This window comes from Loxodonta africana, chromosome 7 (assembly GCF_030014295.1).
Source record: "Loxodonta africana isolate mLoxAfr1 chromosome 7, mLoxAfr1.hap2, whole genome shotgun sequence".
Classification (NCBI taxonomy): Eukaryota; Metazoa; Chordata; class Mammalia; order Proboscidea; family Elephantidae; genus Loxodonta; species Loxodonta africana.
In genome coordinates, this window is record NC_087348.1 from 75,256,339 (window position 1) to 75,280,117 (window position 23,779).

The 23,779-nt window shown below is 49.1% G+C and overlaps 1 protein-coding gene across 10 annotated transcripts in view; it reads right to left on the reverse strand.

Annotated features, from left to right (window-relative positions):
* The window catches only part of TUB (TUB bipartite transcription factor), a 90,735-nt gene extending 67,935 nt beyond the window's left edge, over positions 1–22,800 (reverse strand). For 3 of the 10 annotated variants that reach the window (XM_064288472.1, XM_064288474.1, XM_064288471.1), the window contains exons 1-2: positions 6,931–14,945; positions 6,287–6,337 (exon numbers count right to left, since the gene is read on the reverse strand). In XM_064288472.1, coding sequence (XP_064144542.1) covers positions 6,287–6,337; positions 6,931–7,007 — 128 coding nt within the window. In that variant the 5' untranslated portion in view covers positions 7,008–14,945. Of the gene's footprint in view, positions 1–6,286; positions 6,338–6,930; positions 14,946–21,862; positions 22,087–22,645 lie in introns of those variants that run through there. The other 7 variants (XM_064288470.1, XM_064288469.1, XM_064288467.1 and 4 more) reach the window with 7 other exon arrangements.
* Positions 22,801–23,779: the final 979 nt, after the last annotated feature.

A 23,779-nucleotide genomic window follows, 5' to 3' on the forward strand; every position in this document is an offset into this window, starting at 1 on the left:
CCAGACTATACCAAGAAGAATGGCACATCAGGATTGGAGGAAGACTCACTAACAACCTGCATTATGCAGATAACACAACCTTGCTTGCTGAAAGTGAAGAGGACGTGAAGCACTTATTAATGAAGGTCAAAGACTACAGCCTTTAGTATGGATTACGCACCAACATAAAGAAAATAAAAATCCTCCCAACTGGACCAATAAGCAACATCATAATGAATGGAGAAAATACTGAAGTCAAGAATTTCGTTTTACTTGGATCCACAATCAACACCCATGGAAACAGCAGTTAAGAAATCAAACGACATACTGTAGTGGGCAAATCTAAAAAGCTAAAATGTCACTTTAAGGACTGAAGTGTGCCTGACCCAAGCCAAGGTGTTTTCAATAGCCTCATATGCATGTGAAAGCTGAACAATCAATAAGACAGAAGAATTGATGCCTAAGAATCATGGTGTTGGCAAAGAATATTGACTATACTATGGACTGCCAGAAAAATGAACAAACCTGTGTTGGAAGTATAGCCAGAAGGCTCCTTAGAAAAGAGGATGTCATGACTTCATCTCACGTACTTTGGACAGGTTATCATGTCCAAATTGAGGGACCAGTCCTTGGAGAAGGACATCATGCTTGGTAGAGTCAGCAAAAAAGAGGAAGATTTTCAAGGAGATGGACCAACACAGTAGCTGCAACAATGGGCTCAAACACATTAACAATTGTAAGGAAGGCGCAGGACTGGGCAGTGTTTTGTTCTGTTGTACCTAGGGTCCCCATGAGTTGGAACCAAGTCAATGGCACCTAACAACGGACTTAAATCCAAATATTTTTTTTATATATATATATATTTTTTAATTGTGCTTTAAGTAAAAGTTTGCAAATCAAGTCAGTCTCTCATACAAAAATTTATATACACTTTTGCTCTCCCCCTAATGACACAGCACACTCCTTCTCTCCACCCTGTATTTCCTGTGTTCATTCGGCCAGCTTCTGCCACCCTTTGCCTTCTCATCTTCCCTCCAGACAGGAGCTGCCCACATAGTCTCATGTGTCTACTTGAGCCAAGAAACTCACTCCTCACCGGTATCATTTTCTATCTTATAGTCCAGTCCAATCCCTGTCTGAAGAGTTGACTCTGGGAATGGTTCCAGTCTTGTTAACCCCAACTATGTTGATAGTAACATTAAATGTAAATGATCTAGTCCCTGTTTATTGGCCTAATACCATGTTTAGTGCTTCTGTTCTACTTCCTCATTTGTTGTGTAGTGTCTGGCATCTTAAAAGCTTGCAAGTGGCCATCCAAATTACAACAATTGCTCTCTATCTGCCTGTTACAGGCAGAAGGAAGAAGGAAAGTCAGGAATAGTAGGAGGAAACAGAATACGTGGCTAACTGCCTCCAGGAACAACAGTCCCCTTTGCCATGAGACCAGATGAACAGGGTGGTGCTCGACTACCACTGCCGAACATTTTGATCAAAGATTCAATAGAAGAATCCTGATTAAAAGGGGGAGAAATGTAGAACGGAATTTCAAATTCTCAGGGATTCTAGACTTTCTGGAGCCACGGAGGCTGGATGAACCCCTGCAACTACTGTCCTGAGATCATTTTTAAACTTTAAACCTTAAACCAAAAATATCCCCTGAAGTCTTCTTTAAACCAAATGGTTTAGCTTAACTAGTAAAGAATGTCTGTCTTGAGCTTTGTGCTCTTTTAAGATCTATCGATGTGGGATAAAGCTGACAATAGCAACTTGAAAGATGAGATAGGAAACTTAGGGGGCAGTGAGTTTATGTTAACAGCGGAGGAACGACTCAGAAAAGGAGGGTGAGAATGGTTGCACAACTAGAAGAATGTGATCAATGTCACTGAATTGCACATGTAGAAACTGTGGAACTGGTGTGTGTTCTGCTGTGTATATTCTCAACAACAGCAAAAATAAAATAAATTATTAAGAAAACATAAATGGTCTAAACACTCCAATTAAACGCCAAGCTCGTCGGACTGAATAAAAAAAATAAGATCTAATTATATGCTGTCTAAAAAAACCCACTTTACATTTATAGTCAGAAAGGTTAAAAGTAAAAGGATGGAAAAATATATGCCATACAAACACTAATGAATAGAAAGCTGAAGTGACCATATTATTCATACTAATTAGACTTCAGAACAACATCGCCAAGGATAAACAACAACATTTTCTATTGATGAAGGAGTTAACTCCTTAAGAAAACCTATCAGTCCTAAATGTTTATGCACCTAAGAGCAGAGCTTCAAAATACATGATGCAAAACTGACAGAACTAAAACTAAGGAGACAGATCTAGGGACAGAGGCATATCTAAGGCATCGTAGGTATTGCACCAGCCCTGGGTTCAGTCTCTATGAACCCAGTACAAACCACTGTCCCTCCTCAAGCACAGTAATGTGTAAATTAAAAAATTAATGAGCTGACTTGTATTTCTGAGCTGATATTATGGTAAAGTTACCTAAAAGATGGGTGTCAGATGTTTGGATAAGGGCACAATTTCAGTGCTTGCCATAGATGCCATTTTCCATAGATGCACCATTGACTGTACCAACTGCTCAGCAGTGCCATGCACTCAAAAAAACCAAAAACCAAACCCATTGCCGTCGAGTTGATTCTGACCACACGCCCAGTGCTGGTGAAATACCCTAGACAGGCGACTGTCTAGGGATCACCTGTACTTGTGAAGTCATAACTTAGAGACGGAAGGTGCAGTCACAGTAATCAATAAGATCACTTAGAAGTGGTATAAATAAGAAAAGAGACCAGGGCACAATCCTGGACCGTATCAGCATTTCCAGGTGAAGAGAGGAGGAAAATCTCACGAAGACTGAGAAAAAAGGAACATAATGGTAGGTGAAAGACCAGGAGAGTATGAGGTCTTGGAATGCAAGGGAAGAACGTTTCAAAAGAAAGTGTGATAGGTTATGCCAAATGCTACTCAGAGGTAAAATAGGAACTGAAAGGCTTCAGCTGAATTTATAATAAAACTCATTGGAGATGCTGGCAAGACAAGTGTCAATGGAGAAGTGGGGAACTGAAGCTGGATTGTAGTGGACTGAGGATTCAGCAGGAGGTGAAGAAGTGGGGATAATAAACACTGACTTTGATTTCAATAAGCTGGGCTGAGAAGCGTAGGTTGTACAGTGTTTTTTTTAACTGGGTTAGAGTGGAAGGAACCAGGAGAGATGGAGACAATGAAGATACAAGAGAAAGGTGATGCTATGGATTGAATTGTGTCCCCCAAAAAGATATGCTGACGTCCTAACCCCTGTACCAGTGAATGTGACCTTGTTGGGAGAAATACGGTTTTTCTTTGTACATGTTATCGGTTAAGTTAAATGAGGTCATACTGGAGTAGGGTGGGTCCTAATTCTAATCCCTTCTGAGTGGTTTCTTATAAAAGAGAAGAACAGGGCGAAGACAATTGTGTGAGGATCTGCCTGCAAGCAACGAAATGCCAAGAAATGCCCAGGGCCACCAGAACGGACAGAGCATAGCCCTGCTGATTCCCTGAATTTGGATTTCGAGCCTTAAGAATGGTGAGAAAAAATAAATTTCTGTTCTTTAAAGTCACCCACTTTGTGGCATTTTGTTATGGCAGCCCTAGGAAACCAGGACAGAGGGAATGAGCATTAGCAAGAGTGAGGTACTGGGTCGGGGCGGGGGAGGGTATGTGAAGTGGAGTGGCTAACTGGGAGAGGGACCTATCTCTCAATATGATGGGGCTGGAGACATGGATGGGCATGGGTGCAGGTAAGTTTGGAACTTGGTGAGGAGGGTGAAGGAATCTCTTCCCGTCAAGTTTTCTTTTCTCTGTGAAGGAGTCTAGGATGACTGCTGGGAATGAGTAGGGAGGCTGAGGTGTAGAAAGTTAGAGGGTTGTGTGAGAGCTTGGAAAAAGCTGGGTGGGGAATTGTAGTGCCTGGACACTGCTGTGGGCTCAGTTGAGGCTGTGGACCATGGATTTGGATTTGTATCAATTCATGAAGGGACCTCCCCCCCCATCATCTAGACTAGAGAAGGCAGGTGGTTACTGTGTTCAAGGGTTTGAGTGGGAGACTAAGGGGCCAAGTTGTGAATGGTGAACAGTTGAAGTGAAACACCACCAGGTCCAGATTAGACAGGATCAAGAGTTGATTCAGAGCAAGGAGAATAATTAGAAGTCAAGAGCCTGCAGGTCTCTATGAACAGCTACAGTGGAGGTGAGGGAGACAGAATGCACAGAAGGTGCAGAGACATTAAGATTTTAGAGGTGGAACAGTTTCAAATGATGAGTAGATCCCTAGGAATGAGTGACATTCAGTGAGTTGAAGACAAGAAACTCAGAGACTGTGGCATGGAGGAACTGTCCTCATGAACTTGGAAGCTCCCAATATGATGGCGGAACATAGGATGAAAACACTAAGTCAAGACCCAAGGTTCTCTTGCTTTGGCTGTGTCCCTAAGTGGCTGATCATCTAACTTTACCATTAATTATGACTAATCCCCAGGCTGTGGAGATATGTCCCTACAACCAGTTCCTCAACACTGAGGCTGCCTGGTTCCTCACCTTCCTTGTTCATCTGCTCATAGCCCTGTGTGCCCATACAGGATTGGCCACAGGTAAAATGTTACCCTTGTTGTCACCATCTTGAATTATGTAGTTTTGCCTGACATTCAGGGACACTGGAAGAGCCTTCAGGCATACTCAAAGTGGTGTTGGGAGCCCTGGGTGGAGTACAGAGGCACCAAATCCCAGAAATGAGACAGCTCAGAAACACAGTATGGCCAGGAGTCCCTGCCAGTCAGTCAACAGCTGTAAATATATGTACAGGCCATGCTATGCTCAAGGCCTCTCATACAAGGCAAGGTCATAACCGGGGGACCACAGCCTTCCAGTATTCTCATGACCCCCATTCAGTGAGGCTGGGTCCTACACCTTCACGGTAGGCAGCTGGGGCAGAAAAAGAGCCCTGAGCAGGGAGCTGGGTTCTAATCCTGACTCAGCCATGAACTTGCAGTGTGACCTTGCCCTGCCTGCCTCAGGCCTTAGTTTTCCCTGGTAAATAAGGGGTTAGATATGTGGGATCTCAAAGACTCTTGCAGCCTTGTCAGTCTATGGTGGTGAGTACAGGAAGGAGACTCACTAGCTCACATTACTCAAAAATGCAACAGCTGCAGAAGACAAATGAGCTGAAAGTCTTCAAGCCTCATTAAAATTGTCACGGCAGAGTCATCCCTCTGGGGTTCATTATTTGCACCCTTCCTACTCCAGCCCTTCTGCTCCTTCCCAATCGCCTCTGAATTAGGCTCAGTGATACTCCCCGGCCCCACCTTTCTCTTCATGAGATTTTCTTCAGGCTAAAAACTCGGCCTGATTTGAGGCTGTGTATAGAAAAGGAAAGGTACAGGGGGCACCTGCCATGGGGGCCATACCTGAGACCCATGGTTCTCCACAGAGCTTCTCTTTGAGGAGATCATCATCAGAAACCCGGGATCAATATCCATGAGGGGACACACCAGAGGCCCAGATGCCTCCTCCCCTCGTTTCTCTGACCTAGTCCTCGGAAGGGCAGACAGGTTCCTCAGGTTCTGGGGGCCCTCTGCAGCTAGAGAAGGGGTCCTACCATCTAGTCTTATCTGTAAACAGGGCTCAGACCCCTCCTTCACAGAGAAGCTGTTTCTGCCCATGTCCTGGGCCAAAAATACATCTAAGAGACCTCTGTCTCAGAAGAGAACAAATGAGGTCCTGGTTAGGAATCACTTGAGGAAAGCAAGACCCATCTTCTGACTGTGGAAGACAGGCCTGGGGCAGGAAGTACTCAGGCTGGGTGTTTGGACAATAGGAAGGCATGGAAACTGGATTTCCTCAGCCGTCTTGGGCAATGGCTTGGCCAAATGCAGAGGACGCCTCCCTGGGAAGGCCTGGCTGAGAGAATCCCAGCATAGGTTGTGGAATGGAGCTAGGACTCTGGGCCCTCATCAGCACAACTTGGCTAGAGTCAGGGCAAAAGAACCACAGGAGGACCAAAGAGAAACAAACCAAGGCCATGAGAGCCATAGTCAGTACAAATTTTGCCTAGTTGTCACATCTTCCCTTACACTTGATTACATATACACATACATGCACACACAAACACACGCACACACCCGTAGATATGGGATCCATGGCCACTTAGCCACCCACATCCCCCCACCACCTCCCTGCACAGTCTCCTGTGGGTGACTTTCTCCTCATAAGTTCTTTCTCAGGGCCAGCATACCCTCCTCCCCTGCCAGCTCACCGAGCGATCTCCCTTGCGTCCTTCAAGTAGTTTCTCCTCCTGGTTGTTCTCCTGAGGAGGAAAAGAAGGGGTGACTCCACGCCCTTACTTTCTTACCTGACCATCCCTGCCCCTTGCTTGGCCAGACTGTTGTCATTCAAGGCCTCCTTCAGTGCCCAGGTCTCAGCCACCTCAGATGGTGTGTTAAGTTATGGATCAGGTACAGGGATTTCCATGGGGTGTTCACTCAGAACAGCATGCAGGCAGTCCAGAATGAGGGCAGCAATGACCAGAGTGTAGGAATGGAATGAAGCATGGGGCGGGGTGGCATAGGACAGAAAAAGGATTCACCCAAAGAAGGCAGAGGGCAAGAAAGCGGAGCTGCCAGAGGGCCAGAGGGCTCGGGAAGAGGGGAGAGGCCCTCACGTGAACAATGGAGGAATCCCCTGAGATTCCAGGGCATGTGAAGCAGTGAAGCCTCCTGCTCACTTGCCCAGAGCCTGAGAGGCTTGGGGAAGGTGGGCTGTGGGACTCCATGAGGTGATGGGGAAACAGCACCAGAGGGAAGAGGAGGCCTTGGGACTGCAAAGGGGTGAGGTTGATGGCAGATAGGTGGAGTTGAGGCAGGGGTAAGTCCGGCTGAAGGCGGAGTGTTGAGTGCTTACCAATCTCTTTGGTGGCCCCGGTGGCCCTGTTTCAGGGGCCCAGGTTTTCTGTGCTGCTTTGAATGCGGAGCTCCCATGTGCCCGGGAGTGCCTCCTGGGAACAAAATCCCTGTCTTGGCAAAAGTGTGGAAACCCAGAAAGAAGGCAAAGGTGTCCTGGCCCCATGGTGGCCAGAGGATGGAGTGAGTCTAGGGATGATCCTACTTAAGGCTGAAATTTCCTTATATCATTTAGCTCAGTACTGAAGCTACCATGAGCCCACTTGTGTATCTTCCTTCATCACCATGGCAACAGTCGGATTAATAACAACCACCACTGATTAATTAGGACCTGGAAACCTTTGTGTTTGTCACAGCCTACCTTCCAACCCCTCTAGGACCAGGATGAATCCCCAAGGGCTCAGCAGCCATGCCACTGAGGGATACCCAACTGCTGGTTTCCACGGCAACACAGAGCCCATGCATCCCTGCATCCCTAGGTTACTATAGTAACCCAGGCAGAGCCAGGTGCACTAAGGCTCCAGTGGGAGGAACCGCAAGCCAGAGAACACATTCACTGACGGCCTATCTGTGGCCAGCTGTGTGCTAAGGGTCAGTGGTAGGCTCTGTGCTGGGAGGGACACACACATTCTGCCTTTTAGGGGCTGATGAGGGGCCTAGGATTTGCTCATCTGTGTCCTCAGCCTCTGGTCCTCTCACTCCACTCCACGTAATGCACCTGGGTCATCTGATCCCCTTGCAGGGCTTTACCTCCCATAACCCTTCTCAAGGGTTGAGAACTTCCAACCCTGCATCATGCATCCACTCCTCCTCTGAAGGCTAGACCCCTTTATCTACCTGCTCTCTGGACACATTCTCCCGGATGTCCCACAGCACCACACCCTGATGAATACAGTTCTGGACTTTGTGTAAGTCTGATCATTCATTCTATGTATTCTGCGTCAGTGAATACACCACCCAGCCCCCCCTCCCCCGCAAGGCACCTTCTTTTCCCTGACTACTGTCTTCTGCAAATCCAGATGATCATCAAGCACTTCTGATGCTATCAGCCAAGCATCTCCAACTCTACCCACCCCCTTCACTACACCCACTTCCTCATTTTGGGCCTCTGTGTCAGTTGCCCAAATCGATCTTGGCATCAGCTTCTGGGATGGTGTCTAACTCCAACTTGCTTCTCTCAAACCCATCCTCACACTAGCACCAGGGTGAGCTTTCTAAATGCAAATTTGATCATGTCCCCTGCCCTGCTTAAACCCTTCAGTAGCCACCCTGCCCCCTCCAACCACCCTACCTCCAGGACAGAATCTAAGCTACTTTACCTGGCCCAGAGGCTCTTGGTGACTTAGATCCTGTGAACAACTCCAGCCTCATCCATCAAGCCCCGCTCTAATTCCCTGATCATATCACCTTCTGTTTCTCCCTTCCCTACCTATAGCCCCACTGCTTCCCCTTCCTTTCCCATCCTCAGCCACATTTTTATAAAATTGATACTCAGATTTTCAATGAGAGCTTAGAATAATAATTAAGAACCTTTGGGATTCAATTTCAAATTTATGATGGAAAAATGGTGCCCAGGTGAAAAACTGGACATTGCTGACCCCACCCTGACAGGACCCTGGTCCCCAAGTCTGCCAAGAGGACAGGTAAAGGCTGACGGAGAGACTGTAAGTGGCATGGGGAGGAGGATGCAAAGGTGAGCTCATTCTATCAACTCTTACGGCTTCCAGAAAACAGAAGAATCACAAACTGTCAGCTGAGAAGGGCATCTCATCCTACTTCCTCATGTGACAGATGGAAAAATCAGGCTCACAGAGAGGAAGGGTCAGGCCAAGACCAGGTCTCCTGACACCTAGTCTGCCACTCTCTCCACTTCAGCACAATGCCTCAAAGCTCCAAAGCCAACCGCAGACACACTGCACATGGCAGCTCCCAGGTGGGGAAGAGCATGTGTGTGTGCGCTTGGAACTGGGACCCTCATCCCTCCATCTCTCACAGACTTTCAATGTCCTCTGTTTTGCTGCAGATGGGCTGGAACCTTTCGATCAGAGTCAAAGGGCATTTCAAAGCCAATGTTCCAATCAGCACTTGGTCAAGTGTGGGTGGCCACAGGAAGCATGGCGCCCTCCCTGGTCTCCTTCCTGCCCAAGCTCAGGGTTATACAATGGTCTATAGTATTAAACCAGGGAAAGTGAGCCAGGAAGATGTCATATCAACTGGAGGCGAAGCCACGTCCTCCAAGGAGGCCCATCCTCACCTTGAGGCTGGCCCGTGGTGCCCAGCTGGACTGAGGAAGGATGGTCAAAAAGCCTCACAGAACCTCAGGGCTGGATAAACAGCATCTCTGAAGGGTCACTCCCTCCCTGGGGAAAGGGAAGTGATGGACAGGTGATTATGAAAATCTCCCAGTGTCAGGGCACCCTCTCTTGCCAGAGTTGTCCCTCCACCTCTGCACAGCTGGCAATTTCTTCTTTACTCCTAGCCCAAAGACTCCTCTCTTTGGCTCTAATTCTGTCTTCTAGGGCCTCACAGAACATGACTCTCCAGTCTGCTGTTATGGGACAGCCGTTAGGGGTTTTGAATAATGGCCACATGGTCACAGCTCTTCATGGTGTCACAGCACTTTTATATACATTTGGCTTATTCAATGGCAAGCACACCCTCTAAGGAGGGCATTATTATCGACATATCACATATGGGGAAACTGAGGCTCAGAGTGGGGAAGCAGCTTGCCCAGGAAGTAGCAGAGCAGGGACTAATGACCTACTGCCAAGCTGGGTGGACGGAGGGTGTGCCAGCTCTGTGGTGCTGGGGAGTCCTCAGACGATGCTTCTGAACCATTCCACTGGAGACCCTTGGGCCTCCCACTGTGATAGGTGTCTAGACACTGAGTGGTCAAGTGGCTGTGGCCTGGACCTCAACGTGATAATGCCTCAAGCCCCAGATACAATTTGGCACTTTGGACAAGCGATAGCTTCAACACTGATATTTTTAAAATATTTGTTTAAGTCTTAGACAAGCCTGGTGGGAGGGCATGGGGGAGGATATTCTTTGGTGAGCAGCTTATCAAGATGCTGCTCAGCCAGACGAAAGCCCTTCAGTTCATTAGACCTATCCTCTGCAGAAGTCTGTTTAGCACGCATCCGTGTTTACTGTAGGGCTTCCCCTCCCCATTACAGACTATCACTGTCTTCCTTCAGCCACAGACTGTCCTCTTCCTGGGAGGAATTCAGACGAATGTCATTTTCCCCAGCTCCATACATTCTCTGCAATGTTTTAGTTCCCTTTTGGGTTAGTAAATCAGGGACTGGACGTGATATGGGAGTGGAGGAAGACCAGAATGTTCTGTCCTCTAATTACCACAGCAGTTACCATGGCAGCCTGCAGGCCCTCCTTGTGGTGTCTGAAGGCTGAAGCAGGGTCCAGAGGGACAGAGCAGGGGACAGGCACCTCGGAACGGCTGCCCAGGGTGGGGGCCCCCTGGACTCTCTGCTGCTCTGGGCCTCAGCTCAGAGAGAAGCTGAGCCACCCACCTGAGACAAAAGGACAGTGAGAGCTGCAGGGAAGGGGAGGTGTTTGGGCCCAGCAAGAAGGGAGAGGAGCAGAGCCAGGACTAGGGTGAGCTAAGTGAGGCACTCTCCTGGGGTGCACAATTTAAGGGGTATACTAAAAAAATTCAGTAATCAAGACAAATAATATAAAATAAAAATTAATGCAAAAACAACCTTGATAAACAAAATATCAAAATTTTTAAATAAGAACAGGATCCGATGGGGCTGGGATTAGTGTGAGGCAAGTGAGGCTGAGACTTGTAAATGCAAGGTTGGTTCCTGTCTATTCAAATTTTCATATTTTGTTCATTATGGATATTTCTGCATTACTTTTGATTCTTAAAAAATATTGCATCCAAAGGAAAAATGAAGAAAACTAAAGACACAAGGGAAAGATTACTCCAAAGGACTAATGGACCACAACTACCACAGCCTCCACCAGACTGAGTCCGGTACAACCAGATGGTGCCCGGCTACCACCTCTGACTGCTCTGATGGGGATCACAATAGAGGGTCCTGGACAGAACTGGAGAAAAATGTACAACAAAATTCTAACTCACAAAAAAAGACTAGATTTATCGGCCTGACAGAGATTGGAGAAACCCCAAAGTGTGGGCCCCGGATCCCATTTTAGCTCAGTAATGAAGTCACTTCTGCTGCTCAAACTTCACCCAAAGATTAGACAGGCCCACAAAACACGACGAGACTAAAGGAGCACACCAGCCCAGGGGCAAGGACTAGAAGGCAGGAGGGGACAGGAAGGCTGGTAATGGAGAACCCAAGGTCGAGAAGGGAGGGTGTCGACATGTTGTGGGGTTGTTAACTAATGTCATAAATCAATCTGTGTACTGTTTAACGAGAAGCTAGTTTGTTCTATAAATCTTCATCTGAAGTACAATTTTAAAAAATATTGCATCAAAATATTTATTTTGGAGTCCCTGGGTGGTGCAAAAGGTTAATGTGCTCAGCTGCTAAATGAAAGGTTGGAGGTTCGCGTCTACCCCGAGGTGCCTCAGAAGAAAGATCTGGAGAGCTACGTCTAAAATACCTGCCACTGAAAGCCCTATGGGACACAGTTCTACTCTGACACACATGGGGTCACCATGAGTTGGAGTCAACTCAATGGCAATTGGTTTGTTACTATTTATTTTCATTGCTGAGCTTTCATCGCATCTCCACCCTTAAATTTTGTGCCAAGGTGAATGCCTCACTTGCTTCACCTTAGTCCTGGCCCTGGAAGGGAGGGACAGCCTGAGTCTGGGTGGAAGGAACCTCAATGCAACTGAAAACGCGTAATATGACAAGAGCCGGGAAACATAGTTCCATGTCTGTAAACCGGGGATTCCTCTCAGTTCTGATAGAATCAGTTTAGATTTCATAAGGCTCTGCAACAGGAAGATTGCCGCTGGGGAGGGAGCACAGTGCCTAGCGTGTACGTGGACCCCCTACATACTGGGGTAACAGTGACTCATAAGGTGGCTCCCATCTCCTGCCCTTGCTCAGGCTGGCTGCTGGGGCGGGGTGGTGGCAGGGGAGAAGCTGGCAGTTGTGCACGACTGGGAGCAGGAATGGCAGATTAGCTGTAATTGCCTGAAGCTGAGAGCGGCTGTTGATAAACGTTACTAATAATCAACCTTCAGATCTGACATCCAGCTCAGGCTGGGATTACTGTTTTGAATGGAAATCGAACCCAAACCAGTAATTACCCCAGTGAGCAATGCCAGTCTCACACTGGAGCTTGTTCAAGGCAGGGAAATGTCACCTCCATGTTGGTGCCAGCCCATCAGGGAGAGGGTTCAGCCAGGAGCCCCTGCCCAGGGTCACATTCATGAGCACATGTCGACCTGGCCTCGGCCGAGTCAAAGGCACACAGTCAACAGGAATACCCACTCTTCTTCCTAGGTACTACAGTGGATGGGGGACCCCTACCCATTGCCCACAGCCTGTATGTAAGCAGTGTCCAGGCATCAGACCTCATGCCCACTGTCATCATCCCTGGGCTGGCTGGAGGGCCCCTGCTGACATCTTCCTGCTGTTAGGAGCAGTTGCTTGGGGCTGGGGGTGGGGGAGTGGCTTAGTCTCTCCAGCACAGGCGCAGCCCTTCAAGCCAATGTCTGAGACCCTTGGCAAGTCACAGTTTTTCCCTTTTAGACTGGGAGGCGACTAGAATGGCCTGAGCTGGGGCCAGGTGAGAAGGGCAAGGCCCCAAGAGGTGCTAGGTTCCAACCCTTGTCTCTGGTCCTGGACAAGCATGAGCTTGTTCCCAGGGCCAGTCAAGGGCCTGAAAACTCTACCTGGAAACAAGCAGCATTCTTCGGCCCTACCCTGTGCCTCCTCAGTGTCTCTCTTCCCATTTAGAAGAGCCTTAGTATGCTGGTACCGCTCAGAACAAGGCCAGAGAGAGGAAGGCTGCTCCTCTCTCTGAACCTCCCTCCACTCACCAGGGCACACGTCTGCTTGCATCCTTCTCCCTAGCTTCCCACCAGGGAAGCTGGAGACTAAAAAGCACCCACTAGACAAACTACCAGAAACCCTGGTAGAGTAGAGGCTAAGAGCTACGGCTGCTAACCGTAAGGTCTGCAGTTCGAATCCACCAGGCGCTCCTTGGAAACTGTGGGGTAGTTCTACTCTGTCCTTTAGGATTACTATGAGTCGGAATCAATGCATCAGGTTTTGGGGTGAACAGCGATGACAACTCTCTCCTGGCTGTACGTCATTTACCACCAAACACCCTCTGCTCAGGGCTCCAGAGGAGAATAAGACAGTCCTGCCCTCAAGGACAGCTTGAGGAGGAGAAGGGCAATTAGGCAGGTAATTACAGGTCATTACAGCTCCAGGTAGTCCCTGGTGGTCTCTCCCAATGATCTCCCTGGGAAAATGCCCTGAACTACAGAGTCTGAAGGGGGCAGAGAGAGCTGGTCAGGTCTGGTGGGATTCAGAGTGTGTGCGGCCACAGCCTTTGAGGCTGGAATAAAACGCATCACTGTGGAGTCAGTACAGATGCTGAGGCTGGAACAGGACCCGTGAATGGCCTGCAAGTGTCAGAAACACCCAGCGACCTCCAGAGCAGGAGTCAGCACCTGGAGAGTGCCACCTAGTGACAGTGCAGCAGGAATGCTGCTCTGTCTTCAGGACCCAGGGTTCCCTCTGCTCCTGACCTTCCCCTGAAAAGAACCCCTTAGCTCAGACGTGCAGAAGGAACAAAGAAAAAGGGTTTAGGTTTTGTTCACAAAGGTTTGGAGCCTGAAGGAAAGGGGGTACAATGTGTCCCTGGGCCTGGGTCTGAAACTGGATGGACAGCAGGCAGGAGAGGGGCTATTTCTTTGGGGCTTCCTGGCTCCCAGGCTCCCCTCAGGGCATAGCGGTGCCCTAGAATTATCTGCTCATTCAACAGCCCCCTCATCCCCACTCCACTGGGAGCGCAGCTCTGTCCCTAGCTCCTGGCCTGGCCATTCCGGGAAGTGACAGAAATCCCATGCCCAGACCGGCCTTCTCAATCTCTCAGGTCCCTAACAGATTTAGGGGTCCCAGGAAGCTATGCTCACCGTTAACTAACACCTTGTTCCCTTGGCCTAGGAAGGATCTCACAGCTTGGGGCCAGGTAAGGGTTCTGCTGAGACCAACCCTCGGGTATTTGTTGGGTTCTGGAATGTTTTCTGTCAGAGAAGAGTCCCCATGTATGGGAAGCACCCAGCCTGGGGTGAGCTAGATGTGTGGGAGATGCAGAGTCAGGAGGGAGGTGCACAGGTAAGGGAAGAGGGGAGAGGAAGGGCAAGTGTGGGGAATAGACAGCATGTATTAGGAATATCTCAGAGGGGTCAGCACACTTTTTCTTAAAGGGCCGGATGGTAAATACTTTAGACTTTAAAGTCATACTCAACTGTGAGGTTCTAGTGTGAAAGTAGCCATACGCAATATCTAAACAAACAGACCTGGCCATGTTCCAATAAACTATTCACAAAAACAGACTGCCAGCCCACTGGCTGTACCTTGCCAATCCAGTCCAAACTTTCTGCCCACCAGAGTGGCTCTCCATGCTCTACCACCGAGGCCACAGCCAAGTAATGACGGCACCCCAACTACTGCCAACCAGTACCAGATACTCAATGGGCTTGCGGCCCATTTCACAGGTGCCTCTTGGGGCAAAGCTTAGCAGGGGGTGCTGTGTGCTTGTGTCGTCTCAAGGCATAAGGAGTGGGTGCTGGAGTGGCAAATGTCTGGGAGGTAAGGAGCTTGGTCACTCTGGACCCTCAGGTCTCAGCCTGCCCTCCTCACCATTTCCTCTGCTTTGGTCACCAGAGGGACACTCACCCACAGTAGGAGCCTCCGCGAAGTGGCCGCTACTCCCCTTCCTTCCCTGAGGGGGTCTCTCTTGGTACAGCTGATGCCCCTCCAGCCTCTTCCCCAGCAGGAAGCCGTGGCCCCAAAGCCAGGCAGGGGGCGGGGGGGTGGGGGGGTGGGGGGACGGATGGGACTGAACTGCCACAAGGACGCGTGCGGCCAGACAGATGACACCCTGGAGAGGGTGAGGTGCCCCGAGGAGGGAGGAAGTGTAATCTGGCACCGGGGCGGTGGGAGGGGCAGCCCAGAATAGAACGGACCCGTTTCACAAGGCTAGGCCTGGCTGGCCGGCACCCACCCCGTTCCGGGGCGCACCACCACAGCCTGAGCTGGGCTTCCCTCCCCAGGTCCTGTCCCCCCGCAGGTGGCGCCGCCGCGAGAAGATAGAGAAGATCGTGGCTCAGGCTGGTTCCCGGGCTCCTCCAGTTACACTAGAAGTGAGACTGAGGAAGATGGTATCGAGGCGGCGTGGAGGCAGTGCGGGCTCATCCAACATTGATGCGGCCCCGGATTGCCCCAGAGCCCCTTGTAGCAGACGCAGGGTCCTGGCTCCCAGCTTTTGGGGATGAGCCTAGAGGGCAGAGAAAGGTCCCACACCCCTCTGCTCCCCACAATTCCTGACTAAGTGGACCCCTCCCAGCACTGCGAAAATCTGCTTTGTCCAGGATCGCTTTTAGGGTCCACCAGCGGCACAGAAGTTCGAAGGCAAAGCCAGCTGATGGAACAGGTTTATTGCTCTGAGCCAAATACACCTGGTCTTGGACCCAGGAAAGGGGTAGCATACCCATCCCCCTCCACCACCTGACCCCTCCCTCCCTCCCTCCACCCAAGCTCAGGGGTTAAAAGGGGAGGGAGAGTGCTCACCACACACACACACACACACACACACACACACACATACTCTCTCAACAGGCAGGTGATTCCTGATACTTACAATTTGCCTGTAAACCCATGTCCACTCACAGATACACACCACTCGCACACCCTACCCTTGGTGGCACATACACTGCTCACCTCCAAAGGTGCACAACTCACCCATATACACTCGGTAGAGCACACACTCCCTTGCACAACATGCATACACCCCAGATATACTCTTCCTGGTACACGCACTCAGATGCACACAGAAAATCATGTTCACTGAAGCCTTCTCCCAGGAAGCCTGACCCATCACTTATCATCTCTGACAGCTGGTGATGGAGAGGAAGGGATACTACCCAGTATGCCAAACCAGACTGCAGAGGGAGGACAGGAGCCAGGGGGTGGTAATCTCTTGATACACTGTGGGATTCTTGGCACAGGGTTTCGTTGAGCTGCAGTGGCTGAGAGAGCAGAGGCAGAGCTAGTTTCGGATTAAGTCTTTGCCAAGGAATATAACTTTATAAGAGATAATCCTAGGTTTCCATGATCCTAGTGTGGGCCCTCCCTGAACTCTGTGCCCCTCATTCTGACACTAGGCTCCAGTCTGCCTGGCACAGCTTTCTAGCATTGTTCCCCTGCAGAAATCTGCCTCTCCTGGGGCAGCGGCATGGGAGGTCATTCCCTAAAGCCTACTGGCACTCACTGACAGAACCCAACACACACACACACCCCTGCGGTTCTATTTGTTCATCCCCAGGTCAGAAGACCAGAACATTTGCCCAAGCCTGCACAGGGAAGTTAACCAGGAATGCACATCTGAGTCAGGAGATCTCACTGCTCCAACTTCAGGACAGCCCATGCTGCTCAGGATGAAGAGAATGGGTATGCATCTCTCCCACCAGAATCTTCCAGGTGGGATCCAGGCTTAGTTAGCACTTGTCTATCATCAAGGCACAGGACTTTCCAGAATGAAAGCATTAGATATCAACAGGTACCTGTGAGCACCTGCCTGGCAATTGTTCTCCAGGTTGTGGGCATAGCTGGCCCTTCCCTCCACCTTGGGTCACAGATATGTTGTCCCTGCCACAGGGCCTTTCTGCTTTTGCTTGAATTTGTCCTTTGACCCTACCTGGGAAACCACAGTGCGCGATGACTTCAATCCTCAGTGTGGGTAAATCCCAAAAAAAAAAAAAAAATCCCAAAGGAGCTGAAAAGTCCTTGTCTCACCTCCACAACTGACTCCCATCCTACAGGCACACTAGCTGCATGGGAGACACCCCCTCACCCCGCCACGCACTGGCCTCTAACAGTATTTCTCCATTGACCCTCTGTAATACCACTCCCACTGTCCCTACTCAGTCCAGTCATCTTGGCCCTGTCCCACTAAAAAGCCATCAGAAGAGGAGTAGCTGTAATCCAAAGGAGCTGTGGGATAAAGCAGGCCTGCCAGCCACCTGCCTCTGGTGGCTACCCCCTGCAACCCCTACACTGGCATTGCCATGGCCAGGGACTGCAATCCCAGTCTGCTCTAATCTCAACCCAGAATTTTTTTTTTATTGTGGTAAATAGATAGGTAAGAAAACATTCAGCACTTCAACAATCTTCACATGTGTGGTTCAGTGACATGAATTATGTCCATCATGTTGTTCAACCACCACCCTTATCGGTTCTCAGATTATACCATCACCTCTATGAGAATCTCAGTGTTCCCTAAGCATCATGCCCACCTTTCCTCCTCCCCCCAGCCCGCCCCTGGTAACCACCAATAAACTTTGGTTTTTATACATTTGCCTATTCTAAATATTTCATATAAATGGGACTGTATGATATTCGTTCTTTTGTGACTTATTTCACGGAGGATGTTTTCAAGGTTCACCCACGTGGCAGGATGTTCAGGACTTCATTTCTTTTTCGCCTGAATAATATTCCATAGTATGGATGGACCACATTTTGTTTATCCATTCCTCTGCTTACAAACACTTGTGTTGTTTCTACCTTCTGACTGTTGCGAATAATGCTGCAATGAATGTTACTGTATAAGTATCTGATTGCATCCCTGCTTCAATTCTGCTAGGAGTGGAAGTATTGGGTCATACAGGAATTCTATGTTTAACTTTTTGAGAAACGGCCAAACTGCCTTCCTCAGCAGCTGTACCATTTACAATCCCATCAGCAATGTACAAGTGTCACGATTTCTCCATACTCCTTCCCTTTTTATCAATGTTTCCCCCTCACTTCCCTCAATGGCAAACAAACTGACACTCCATGAAGGCGACGGAGACTTGGAAAGCATGTGGAGAGCTACAAGTCGGAATAGACTCAATACCAACAGGTTTAGAAAGGAGTGGTCCCTGGGTAGTACAAATGGTTAATGCATTTGGCTACTAACTGAAAGGTTGGAGGTTTGTGTCCACTCAGAGGCACCTCAGAAGAAAGGCTTAGTCATCTCCTTCTGAAAAAATCACCCACTGAAAAACCCTATGGAGGCAGTTCTACTCTTACACACATGGGGCCATGATAAGTCGAAATCAACTTGACACCAACTGATTTAGAAAGGAGAGTATGATTTTCAAACTGAGCTTCTGAGGAAGACTAGAGTTCCTAGAGACATTTAAAGCATTTATTAATAAAACGGCAACAATATGTGCCACATATTGCATGATTTTACCACTTGCCTGTCAGTCTGTCGTACTGGAGAAAGACAATGGTGAAGCACAACATCATCAGTCAGAACCAGGCCAGGGGTTGACCACGGAACAGACCACTAATTGCTTATATGCAAATTCAAGGTGAAGCTGAAGAATATTAAAACAAGTCCATGAGATCCAAAGTACAATCTTGAGTATATTCTATCCAAACTTAAAGACCACCTCCAGAGTAGATTTGATGCATTAAACACTAATGACCGAAGACCAGACACGTTGTGAGATGACATCAAGGACACCAAACATTAAAAAAGCAAAAGGTCATTAAAAAGACAGAAAACAAAAAAAGAGACCAAAATGGATGTCAGAAGAGACTCCCAAACTTGTTCTTGAGCGTCCAGTAGCTAAAGCAAGCAGAAGAAATGATGAAGTAAAAGAGCTGAATAGAAGATTTCACAGTATTATAATGAAATGTGCAAAGACCTGGAGTTAGAACACCAAAACGGAAGAGCATGCTTGGCATTTCTCAAGCTGAAAGAAATGGAAAGAAAATTCAAGCCTTGAGTTGGAATACTGAAGAATTCTATGGGCACTATGAGTCGGAGTCGAGTCAATGGCACACAACAATAACATGGGCAAAATACTGAACAATGCATGAAGCATCAAAAGAAGATGGAAGGAATACACAGAGTCACTGTACCAAAAATGATTAGTGGACGTTCAACCATTTCAGGAGGTAGCATGTGATCAAGGACTGGTAGTATTAAAGGAAGAAGTCCAAGCTGCACTGAAGGCATTGGTGAAAAATAAGGCTCCAGGAATTGACAGAATACTAATCGGGACATCTCAACAAACGGATGCAACACGGCAAGTGCTCATTCGTCTATGCTAAGAAATTTGGAAGACAGCTACCCAGCCAACTGACTGGAAGAGATACATATTTGTGCCCATTCCCAAGAGAGGAGATCCAACTGAATGCAGAAATTATTGAACAATATCATTAATATGACATGTAAGTAAAATTTTGCTAAAGATAATCCAAAAATGGCTGCAGCAGTACATCAACAGGGAACGGTCAGAAATTCAAGCAGGATTCAGAAGAGGATATAGAATGACAGATATCATTGCTGATACCAGATGGATCTTGGCTGAGAGCAGAGAATACCATAAAGATGTTTACCCGTATTTTATTGACCACGCAAACGCATTCAACTACGTGGATCATAACAAATTATAAATAACATTGAGATGAAAGGGAAATACAGAATACTTAGTTGTGCTCATGCAGATCCTGTACGTAAACCAAGAGGCAGCGGATCGAACAAAACAAGAGGATACTGTGTAGTTTAAAATCAGGAAAGGTGCGTGTTAGGGTTGTACCCTTTCACCATATCTATTCAATCTGTATGCTGAGCAAATAATCCGAGAAGTGGTCTATATGAAGAATGGGGCATCAGAATTGGAGGAAGACTCATTAACAACCTGTGATATGCAGATGACACAACCTTGTTTGTTGAAAGCAAAGAGGCCTTGAAGTACCTGCTGTTGAAGATCAAAGACTACGGCCTTCAGTATGGATTACACCACAACATAAAGAAAACAAAAATCCTCACAACTGGACCAATAAGCAACATCATGATAAACAGAAAAGCTTGAAGTTATCAAGGATTTCATTTTACTTGGATCCACAATCAACAGCCATGGAAGCAGCAGTCAAGAAGTAAAACGACATATTGAAGTGGGCAAATCTGCCGCAAACAACCTCTTTAAAGTGTTCAAAAGCTAAGATGTCACTTTTAGGACTAAGGTACGCCTGACCCAAGCCACGGTATTTTCAATCATCTCATGTATACGAAAGCTGGGCAATGAATAAAGAAGATCTAAGAACTGATGCCTTTGAATTATGGTCTTGGCAAAGAACACCATTGTGTTGGACTGCCAGAAGAACAAACAAATCTGTCTTGGAAAAAGCACAGCCAGAATGCTCCCTAGAAGTGAGGATGGCAAGAATTTGTCTCGTGTACTTTGCACAGGTTATCAGGAGGGATCAATCCCTGGAGAAGGACATTATGCTTGGTAAATTAGAGGGTCATCGAAAAAGAGGAAGACTCTCAATGAGACAGACTGACAAAGTGGCTGCAACAATGGGCACAAACATAGTAATGACTGTGAGGATGGCACAGGACCAGACAGTGTTTCGTTCTGTTGTATGTAGGGTCGCTATGAGTTGGAATCGACTCGACAGCACTTAACAACAACACTGCATGATTATCATGTCCCAGGCAGTAAGCTAAGCACTTTATATTTATTACCTCATTTACTACTCATTGCCACTTGCCCATTTACAGACAAGGAAACTGAGGCATAGAGGGGATGGAATTTGTCCGAGGTTAGCTAGGTGGAGCCAGGATTTGAAACTAGGTTGTCTATTTCCATAGCCTTGCTGTGTTTGTTTCTGCAGAAAACAAAATTTAGTTACAATATAGAGTTATCTCAATTTTAAGCTTGTCTTCTGTACACGTATTAGACCTTTGGCATATGCTACCTTGGTTTGAACTGAACCCACCTGGAGGTGCCTCAGAAGACAGGGCTGGCGATCTTCAGAAAGTCACAGCCTTGAAAACTCTATGCAGCAGTTCTACTCTGCACACATGGGGTCGCCGTGAGTTGGAATATACTCGATGGCAATTAACAACATCAATAATGGCTTGTTTATGCTATAATCTAGACTGTGAGCTCATCTGAGGGAAGGAATTATGTTATTATCTCATTTCCAGCACCCAGCACAAAATTTGCACTCGATGGACGTTTCTGAATAAGTGAATGTATGATTTGGGATCTGAACACAGACTTAAAAATTTTGTTGTTTTAAGCTTAATATTCCAATAATTTTTCAGGGTAGTAAGTTCACTGGAATTGTGAGGTGGGCAGAAGATTGCAATGGTTAACCAATGAAGGACTGATGAGGAAACAGAATCAACCAATTCAGACGATATTTTTCCCCAAAGAAGGCAATGAAAGCAAAAAACAAGTGCACTGGTTGCACCTATCTTGAGGAAGGAGACAGGAGAAACTTGCATAGGTTTATAGGCTCAGAAGAAATCAGTAAATATGGGATCAATGGTGAAAACACACCAATGGTAGGCGAGACCTAAAGAGGGTGTGAGGGTCCTAAGGGAATTAGCCTTGAGCAGAAGGACATCTGTTACTCTGGATCAAGGAAAACAAAGGCTGTCGAAGATGCAGGAAGACTTTCAGCAGAGTGGAGAGAAGGAATGCAGGAGGAACCAAGACTTCACAGAGGTGAGAACAGCCTGGTTCAGAGAATTTCCCTTCCAGTTTCTCTTCCTTGCCATTGAGCGCCAAGGATCAAAAAATTCAACTCCAGAATTCTAGACATCTACAGAGGGTTGCCAACTTAAAACATACATCTCACACGCACACGAACACCCGCGCGCACACACACACACACTCACACAAACTACTATCTACTACCACCACGGTTTCCTTTCAAAAAGGGGGGTGGCATTTAACCTACCAGAAAAGGTAGAAAAGACATCATCTCTGAATGAATCTACTCGGCTTTAAGACCAACTCACTCCGTTGCCCTTATTTTTCTCATTTCGCCAGGGAGGATGACTCTGTCTCCAGGACGAGTGCGTGGGAAGCGCTGCTCCAAGCCGCCCACGCGGACGGCGGCTTCCAGTCCCCGCGGGGAGGGCGCCCGGCCTCTCCCCGCCCCGACAGCCGGCCTCGGGCTGCCATTCCCGCCCCTCACAGCCAGGCAGTGACTCGCAGGTCCCGGCGGCGGCGAGAGGGACCACTCCGCCTCTGGACAACCTGCGCTGTCAAGGGTCCCGCGGGGCGCAGACCCCGGCGGCGACGGGCGTGCGCGGGCGGGGCGGGGCGAGGCCTGGAGTCTCCAGGGGCGTCTCTCCTCACGCCATCGGCTACCGGCCGCCCAGGCCCCGCCCCGCCCTGCAGCCCCCTATCGCGCCGGGCGCCCACGCACTCCCGCGGGGCAGCGGGGTCGTGGTGGGATGGAGTGGCGCCCCCCTCCCCCCCGCTCTCCTCCGACCGCGCTGCCCCGCAGGTGTGAGGACCCTGGCGCCGGCGCCCCCGCTATGCGACTCTCTAGGTCCCAGACGTCGGGATGATTGAGGGCCAGGTGCCGGAGATTCTGGTTCCCCTTCGGCGGTCTGGGCGCTCCCTCCCGCTCTTGGGATCGCAGCTTCTTGGACTAGCGTGCGAGCGTCAGTGGGCGCCCACGTAGGGCCACGGCAGGGGCCGGCTGAGCGCATCCTCCAGGCTCTCAGCCTACCTGTCGTAGCTCCAGCGGCTGTAGGACAGGGTCCGGTGGCTGCTGACTCCCTCCATCGCTGCCTCGGGGCTCCGCTCCGGCTCCACGCGCAGCGGCAGCACTGGGCGCCCGGACCTGCGGCGGACTCGGCGCTTGCAATCTCGCGGGCGGCAGGCTGGGGCGCGGGCGGAGGACTGTACCATTTTCTCCCCGGGGGGGCTACCCCCCTGCTCTGCCAATGGCGGGGATCCGCGGGCTGCTGGGCCCCGGGCCCCAGGGGCCCCCTCCTCGCTCGGGTCCCGCGGGGGCGCGGCTGCTGCAGCCTGGACTGTTTATTTATTTCCGATGTGCGCTCCTCGTTACCATGGCAACCGCTCCATGTTTTCTGGCATCGCTAGGATCCCGCTGCTTTCAAACCTTCCTGGGACAGAGACTGCTAAGATGCTATCCCTTCTCCTCGTCGCGTGATAGTCCCCGACACTTGTCCCCAACTCAGGTGCCCTCTGAAGAGATGCTTCCTTCTGTCCGGCGTGGGAGGCTTCATCCATCTGGCCCTCCAACTTCTCACCGTCAAGCCCACCCACCACCCCAGGAACGAGAATACCCCCTCCCGATCCCCCAAGGTCTTCCCGCCACTTCTTCCCCAGCGTGGAAGTATTTCTTTAACTACCGTCCCCACCCCGCTCCTCAAACTGCTGGACTCCGCTGAGTGAAAATCCACCCTTTCCTCCCTCTTCTCCCACTGAATTCCTAGGTCCCACCATCTAGTGTATCGTGGCCCTCTTGGATTCAGAAGGCCAAGCTTCCTAAACACTCCCATTTCTAGGCCATCGCTTTTTGGTTATTTCCCCTTGTTACTAATAAAAATCATTTGGAAAAATTCTAGCCTGCCTTGGGTCAATAGAGAATGTCTTCTTGTCTATACATGGAGGAGGGTGGCCCAGGGAAGGCTGTGGGAAGGGGCCCACCGCGGTGGGGGCTGGGAGGGTATGAGGGCTGGCAGGTGCCTTCCTGTCTAGCCCACCCCTCCTCCCTTCCCCCCACCCTGGGGAGCTGGCTGCAGGATTTACTGGCATAATCTTCTTAGAGAGGTCACAGTAGCCTAAGAAGATCCTTTCAGTGCAGTTGCTGTGGGGAGGCTGCAGATTTCACCCC